The 6,796-nt window shown below is 45.0% G+C and overlaps 3 protein-coding genes across 4 annotated transcripts; 2 read left to right on the top strand and 1 right to left on the bottom strand.

Moving 5' to 3' along the window:
* The first annotated feature begins 410 nt into the window (after positions 1–410).
* LOC117187832 lies at positions 411–1,325 on the top strand. Its single transcript, XM_033390700.1, has 2 exons — positions 411–515; positions 573–1,325. Exons 1-2 carry the CDS (start codon positions 433–435, stop codon positions 1,015–1,017), a joined length of 528 nt encoding a protein of 175 aa, XP_033246591.1. The 5' UTR covers positions 411–432; the 3' UTR covers positions 1,018–1,325.
* LOC108158824 (DNA repair protein RAD51 homolog 4) lies at positions 805–2,189 on the bottom strand. The gene is made up of 3 exons (XM_017291521.2): positions 1,905–2,189; positions 1,331–1,842; positions 805–1,264 (listed from the first exon to the last, which is right to left on the bottom strand). Exons 1-3 carry the CDS (start codon positions 2,162–2,164, stop codon positions 1,014–1,016), a joined length of 1,023 nt encoding a protein of 340 aa, XP_017147010.1. The 5' UTR covers positions 2,165–2,189; the 3' UTR covers positions 805–1,013.
* Positions 2,190–4,437: 2,248 nt separating this feature from the next.
* Positions 4,438–6,667, top strand: LOC108160965 (proton-coupled folate transporter). 2 transcript variants are annotated; one of them, XM_017295261.2, is made up of 9 exons: positions 4,438–4,682; positions 4,735–4,844; positions 4,900–5,050; positions 5,100–5,289; positions 5,345–5,670; positions 5,743–5,888; positions 5,951–6,140; positions 6,202–6,358; positions 6,420–6,667. In XM_017295261.2, exons 1-9 carry the CDS (start codon positions 4,463–4,465, stop codon positions 6,475–6,477), a joined length of 1,548 nt encoding a protein of 515 aa, XP_017150750.1. In that variant the 5' UTR covers positions 4,438–4,462; the 3' UTR covers positions 6,478–6,667. The 2 variants fall into 2 exon arrangements, with proteins under 2 accessions (XP_017150750.1, XP_017150752.1); XM_017295263.2 differs by lacking the exon at positions 4,438–4,682 and having other exon boundaries at positions 4,752–4,844; positions 4,889–5,050.
* The last annotated feature ends 129 nt before the right edge of the window (positions 6,668–6,796 follow it).

Here is a 6,796-nt window from a genome sequence, read left to right as displayed (position 1 = left end):
TTGAAGAATTTTACAGTTCTACAAGAAGACTTATTATTATTAGCATTATTTTCCGCAGTTTTAAATGGGCTATAAAAAGGGGTGTGGACAACAGGAAAAAACAGCTGTGGAAAGTTGCAAGGTTCGTAGGAACCTCACCTTCCGTGTAAGGACAATATACCTTGAAATCAAAAAGCCGATATTGTCTCCAAGGTATATTAGGCAAAAGGGGTGGATTTTACCGTGAATACTTTGCATTTTTTGGGCCGTTTTGCCTGTTGTCCATACCCTCGTTTTCTTCCCATTATGTAGCAAATTTTTAGTTACCGTGTAGTTCTGCTTTTTCGGTCGCAAGCCCACACCCCCACAAATTGTAAATATTGTTACCAGCTCGCGCACTAGCACAGTTGTTGTTCTTTATTTTCGTTTTTTCGCTGTCAATGTCGGTAAACAATGTCGCTTGTGGCAGATTATAGCGACTCCTCCGAATCCGACGAGGATAGCAGCAAAGAGTCCGAAAGCGAAGAGATAAATGGGTAAGCAGATTCGATGACATACAATATGGGAAGAAAAATAACAAAAACCTCGTACAGCACGCCGCCAACCGAGAAGCTGCCGCCAAAGTTGCCGAGCGCGAGCCAGGCGCTGGGCCAAGCAGGCGGCAAGAAGACGGGCGAGGTGTTCTCCAATCCATTTCTAGAGGCGGAGCTGCAAAAGACAGCGTCCCTGGAGCGGCACGTTAAAATGGTCAACAACGACACACATTTGCAGCTAAAGAATGGACGCAAGATATGCTGGAACTTCAGGAAAGGACGATGTCGTTTCGGAACAAGCTGCCAATACGCCCATGACTCTGATTTGGCGATGACGGAAGAGACTCCTCCAAAAAATAGTTTTGAGCCAGTCCAAGCAGTCCAGGTGGTGAAAGATACTGGAAATACCAACCCGCGTAAACGACCCGGCCTGGGTGATGGCTTGGAGCCAGGCAAACGGGTAATGAAGTCGTACCAGAAGCAACACCCATCTGGCCGCCGTTAAACCAGTCCTGCATCTGTGATCTGTAGCAAGCAAGTGTCTCCCGCAGGACCATAGGTGTTCGTCATTACATTTACCATTCGGAGGCCGTCGTCATCGCAGCTGTCGCCGCAGTTTGTACTCTCCGGTAGCTCCAGCGACAATCTCAGCGTACACACTGAACTCCAATATGAGCCTAGCATTGGTTTATTCGGCTGCCGCGTAGACCCATCACTGTTGCCATCCTCTAAGCCGTCATCGTCACAATTATCTTATAGTAGAACAAGCGTAGTATATAGAGTTATGTAAATAAATCGTCCTTTAAACTAAAATGTACCTGAATCCTGAGAGAACGATATGTTGCCGATGACAAAAGCCACGCCCCTCACCGCTAACTTCCTCACTCTGCATGCAACCTCTGTCAGGAGGGAATCCCTCGTTCTTCGCATTTCCCTGCCTCGGTGGCCCACAAAGCAAGCGGCCAGGGAGTCGACCACAACGACATTTGTTTTTAGTGCAGCCTGGACATCGTCAGTCATTTGCTGATCGAAGGCTTTAAGTACTTCAATGAGCTCCTCTGATGTAAGGACTTCCACCACGTGAATGTCCGCCATTGCCTTCTCGCTTGTTTCCTGGTCCACTTTACGCTCCAGCAGCATGTCTTGTATCCTTTTGGTGGAGAAGTCTTGCTTGGTATCGATGAAAAGCACTTGCCGTTTGTGTTTCCATACAAAATTAAGAGCCAAGGTGTACATTAGTTGGGTCTTTCCCACGCCAGTTTGGCCACAGACTTCCCAGACTCTGCCTCGCCTGAACGGCTGCGCAATGGAGTCCAAAAACTTGTCCAATCTGAAACAGTCAGCTCAGTAAATACAACAACTCTGTTCATATTGGCCTTTGAACTACGCTACTCTTCTATGCCCGTTCCAAAGTCCAACTCGTTAGCAGTTTCCACAAATGCCTCCGATTGCCATGGCAGCATATCCAGCTCCTTCTTAATCTCCAGTACTGATTCCACTTTGATGGCCAGCAGCTTGTGCAGTTTCTGGTCCTCAGCATCGTGGAAGTCGAGCAATGTTTCGATATTGTTTTTTGTTAGTAAATTCAACTGATATTCGGATAATAATTTTTTGCCCGTCGGAGTTTGCAAAATCTTATTCTTCAGATCCATTCCGTGTTGTTTTTAGTGTGACCGGATTTATCGCCAAATATACGGTCTGACCAATGAAAACATATGTACATATGTACATAGATTATAAGTTGATTAGGGGCCAGTCACGCTTATTCCGGTTTCGGCCCGTAGAGGCACCGCTTGGGATCTTCCTAAGCGTTGTGAGATCCAGATGCTCTTACAAAGTTTGCAATCTTCCAGGGGCATAATGTTATAGCCTTCTTCTGCAGAGAGCTGGAGGCGAGCCGAACAGATGTTCCACCGTCTCCTCCTCTTCTTCGTCTCTGCAGCTCCGGCAACATTCATTATATGAGGCAACCATCCTGTTTGCGTGGGTGCTTATTAGCCAATGTCCTGTGAGGGAACGTACGATTGCACCTTGAATGATTGGCGAGTTTTGCCACATCGTTACACAAATTGCCAATTATGGTCTATTAGTCGCATGTATTGCTCTTTTATGATATGTATGCTTACGGCTGGCCATTGGCATACGGATATACATATTCCCTGTCATGGAGAAGGGGGTTGTAGTAACAGATCTGATAAGATGGATTTTTGTTACACGACGTTTTGTCTAAAATGTCTGTTAAACATATAGGAAAGAGCGCTCAAAACCCTCGCCCTCCTCCCGCAACAAGCTCTTTTCGGGGCCTGGTCAAATACTGAGCAAACTCAGCAAATACCACGGAAAGCTTTATTGAGATTCGAAAGTAAGGAAGTGGATCACATTGTTTAATTTCATCACTGACCACACTACATTCCACACTGCAGAATCTGAATCAAATCGGATCATTATTATAGCCAGACGGAACAGTGGAACAAAGGCCACGCCGCTTACTCACACGCTATTTTCCGTGCATTATGTGCGTCCTCGGGCGCAGGGAAGCGATAGCATCGGGTATAAAGTAGATTCGCGGCCGTAGCAGCGACTCAAGCTTGAAAATTTTAGATTTTCTGAACGTTTGCGATCGCCAAAAATGCCAAAGTAAATGGTACATAATGCTCACATATGAGCACAGAAACAAAAATCAAATAATGCACACATGCCAGCAACCGTAAAACCTATACATGCAGAATGTGATAATGCATGCATAAATTAAAATACGCTGGACCCTCAAGAGAAAACAGAGACCAAATTCTGAAAAACGTTTTCGACATGTTCGGTGACTGACCACATCTCTATACTGTATGGTTAGTGTCTGTACCCTCTCTCTAGATATGTGTAACGTAACGTAACGAAGAACCCAGTATTTAAATAATTTGCACAGTCAACATGTCGGGGCGCTATATTTTGGGCAATTAGGACCAGATCGCCGAAGGACCTGCTTTCCCAGGATCAAGAGGATCCAGACTGTCGATCAAACCCTCGACAATGAAAATGAGGTCGATTCTCGGCAAAAATAATGATGCATCCCATCCCATATGTACTATCGCAGGCGCGCGAGGATTCAAAACTGAGAAATTAATTTGCATAGATTCAGAATGACAAGGCTAGATCTTAACATCTTAAGTTGCACACTTCCGACCTATTGTTCTAACCAATTGATGTCACGTCAGTTCCTAACATTAAGCATTTAACATTGGGAATCTGCTGATATGAAACGAATACAAAAATGTTCATTTTTATTTAAAGCTAATGAACAAATTATATAGAAATTAATTATTTCAAAAGCCTAATGATTAAACTAGCACTCGATTTCCCATTAATTAGTTGCACAATGGAATTAGTACGAAAATAGTAAGTAAACAAATAGTTAAGTTAAATAATGAAGTCGTTTGTTGCTCAGAATACTTAACGTACTAGTGTGTGCTTAAACTTCATTCAGATAAGGCACGTCGTCTCAATGAAAAAAGTCCCTCCAGATTGAATACAGAGCGGAGCTCTCTGTTTTCAAAGCTGACTCACGTGCGGGGATCACAGTGAAGACACAGGGATCGTTCGATATCAAGACTTTTTGTCACATAAATAAAATAAATTGATAAATCGAATAAAATTTATCATTAGAAAATTAACGAAAGAATGCGAAACAGATGGTTGTATTTTATTAAAATTTGTTGATAGTTTTGGAATTCCCGCCCAGCTGTTTGGAGGAAACGTAATTTGATAAGAGTTAAGTTCATTTAAGGAGGGAATACTTTTTTAGATTCATAAAATCGAATGGAAAGCCCCTGCTAAGAGAGCAGCTGCCACATATGAGTATATGTAAATGTCGTCACTTTATCTGAAATCGCGCCCACTCTCGTATCTGGGAACTCATTAAGTAATGAATAAAACAAAGTCTCAGTCGAGTGGCAGAGATGGACGAGGAACCGCATGCCCATGAAAAGCTGGTGGCCAAGGCAAGGCGACATGATCCTGAAACTACCAGCAGTAGCAGCGGTTCGAGCCAGATCAGTTCCATAGAGGCAACGATTGCGGCGGACCCTTCACCCGGCGTGTCATCAGTGGTCCAACCCTTGACTATCTATCTGCTGGAGCCCTTTATATTAATTCTTCTGTTCGCCTACAATTTTTCCTGTAAGTGTTCGTCTGATTGGGAGGCTGTCTCATTGTATTCCCTTTATTGCAGCCACTGTATTGAAGAATCAAATAATCTATCAAAGCTGCACCGCTGGATTTGGATACTCGGATAAGGTCTGCCTGCTTCTGGGCACCAAGAATGCCACCAACGAAACGAAGGTAAGACGAGGCCGATCACTACAAACGTATATAATACTTTTTAGATCTTTGCCAGAGAATCGAAGAAGAGGTGCAGCCGTATGCAGCTCGGGTCGTTGTAGTCATGAGGATTGTGGAGTGCATTATTCCGGCATTTTGTGGGCTCTTTGCAGGAGCCTGGGCAGATCGCTACGGACGCAAGCCGCTCTTGATGTGCTCCTTTCTGGGTAAGTGCCTCAGTCCACACACATCTTCCAGTCTCATCTTTGGCGACAGGCTATGGCCTGCAGTATCTGATTTCAGCTGCCGTTGTCTATGCAGCCATGCAGACTCATGGAATGGTCAGCCCCTGGTGGTACGTGCTGTCGATCGTCCCTCTATCGTGCCTGGGCAGCAGTGTCACCTACTCCTTGGCCGCCGTCTGCTTTATAGGGGATGTGTCCGAAGGAAAGGTTCGATCATACAGGTATCTAAGCAGTCTGACCAACGTATTTCCAGTATGAGTATGTGCTTCATTCTAGGATGATTGCCTATGAGCTGGCAATATATGTGGGTCTCCTTCTGGGGAGCTTCGGCTCTGGCTACGCCTACGAGGCTACCAATGCATACGTTGTCCTGAGCATATCCGCTTGCTCCATTCTCGTTGCTCTCTTCCTTATGATCGCACTCCTGCCAGAGAGTCTTCCCAGTAGTGAGCAGAGCGCTTCACATACTCAGGCTGAAGACAGAGATGTCCTGGCATTGCTGAAGGATTTGTGGAGCAGTTGCAGTAGACACCGCGCTTATAAAGATCGTTCTATTGTGGTCCTAATTATGTTGGTCTTGCTGCTAGCGGCCTTTGTCTCTGGTGAGTCTTTTTCCCAAACTGCTATTGCGCTTACTCATCCGCCACATCCACATAAACCTCCACCATTCACAGACGGCAGCAACTCGGTGTTCTACATGTTCATGAGAGCCAAGTTCCATTGGACCGTGAAGGAGTTTACCGAGTACGAGTCGGTCAGCATCTTGGTGCCTGCTGTGGCTGGCTCTGGCGGAATGCTATTCATTTGGTCCCTGCGGAAGGTGAGATTAGCTCAAGGTTCAGCTGGAGGACAACTCATTTGGTAGTCATCTATCTTTGGCAGTGCACCAGCTCGGCGGTTCTGTGGCTGGCCATCGTCTCTCTCCTGAGTCATTCGACCAGCAGTCTGATGAAGTCCTTGGCTGCGGTGAGCTGGCAAATCTATGTCGCCATTGCCTTGGGCGTATTCAAGTCTCTGGTGAATCCCATGTGCCGCACAATAATCACCAATCTCCTGCCGGCCGCAGAGAGAGGTATAAAGGTCTCCCTTCTGATTTTGTGATTAATGATTATCTCTTGGATTTCCGTTGCCAGGCAAAATCTTCGCTCTGCTGGGCATTCTGCAGACACTATCGCCACTGATATCATCGAGCCTGTACTTTGCGATCTACACCCGGACATTGGACAGTGATCCGGGTATATTCAACCTGCTCAGTGCTGGCTTATACGCTCTTGGGATAGTACTCCTCATGTATGTTTTTTATATTTATCTCTCTTTATTACGAGATCTGTCTATCCCATATCGTTTTCAGTGTTGTGTGGCAAAAAAAGTCAACAAATCGGGAGTATTACAATCCGGTTTTCAAGTGAATTAATGAATCTCTTGTGGTTTTGGGCCCCAGTGAAATAAGAAAAAATCTGCCAGTCATTCCAAACTTTCGAATATAAATTATACAGAGCTGCTAGCGCCGGGTACTCTCCCTACATTATAACCCTACAACAAATACTCATCGATACATAATTTCGTACTTGTTTAAATATACGAGATCAACAATTGAAATGTGCTAATTGGGGAGAGAGAGGTACATAGTATCATTCGAGATCGAAACTGCTTTGGAAACTTTTTACAATTAAAAAACGAGGGGGAACGTTGTGAGATGCTGCGGAGACCGCAACTCTACATTTATAC

This window comes from Drosophila miranda, chromosome 3, assembly GCF_003369915.1.
Source record: "Drosophila miranda strain MSH22 chromosome 3, D.miranda_PacBio2.1, whole genome shotgun sequence".
Lineage (NCBI taxonomy): Eukaryota > Metazoa > Arthropoda > Insecta > Diptera > Drosophilidae > Drosophila > Drosophila miranda.
Note: the sequence above shows the minus strand (reverse complement) of the source record. Positions and strands in the feature narration are given on the sequence as shown.

Bases quoted from the DNA above. Each gene is read 5' to 3' on its own strand.
- LOC117187832 (XM_033390700.1), top strand. From the start codon at position 433: ATGTCGCTTGTGGCAGATTATAGCGACTCCTCCGAATCCGACGAGGAT. The intron at 516-572 runs GTAAGCAGATTC...AACCTCGTACAG, and splicing joins GAAAGCGAAGAGATAAATGG to CACGCCGCCAACCGAGAAGC.
- LOC108158824 (XM_017291521.2), bottom strand. From the start codon at position 2,164: ATGGATCTGAAGAATAAGATTTTGCAAACTCCGACGGGCAAAAAATTA. The intron at 1,843-1,904 runs GTAGCGTAGTTC...TGACTGTTTCAG, and splicing joins TTTGGAACGGGCATAGAAGA to ATTGGACAAGTTTTTGGACT. The intron at 1,265-1,330 runs GTACATTTTAGT...TTCTACTATAAG, and splicing joins ATCGTTCTCTCAGGATTCAG to ATAATTGTGACGATGACGGC.
- LOC108160965 (XM_017295261.2), top strand. From the start codon at position 4,463: ATGGACGAGGAACCGCATGCCCATGAAAAGCTGGTGGCCAAGGCAAGG. The intron at 4,845-4,899 runs GTAAGACGAGGC...GATCTTTGCCAG, and splicing joins ATGCCACCAACGAAACGAAG to AGAATCGAAGAAGAGGTGCA. The intron at 5,889-5,950 runs GTGAGATTAGCT...TATCTTTGGCAG, and splicing joins TCATTTGGTCCCTGCGGAAG to TGCACCAGCTCGGCGGTTCT.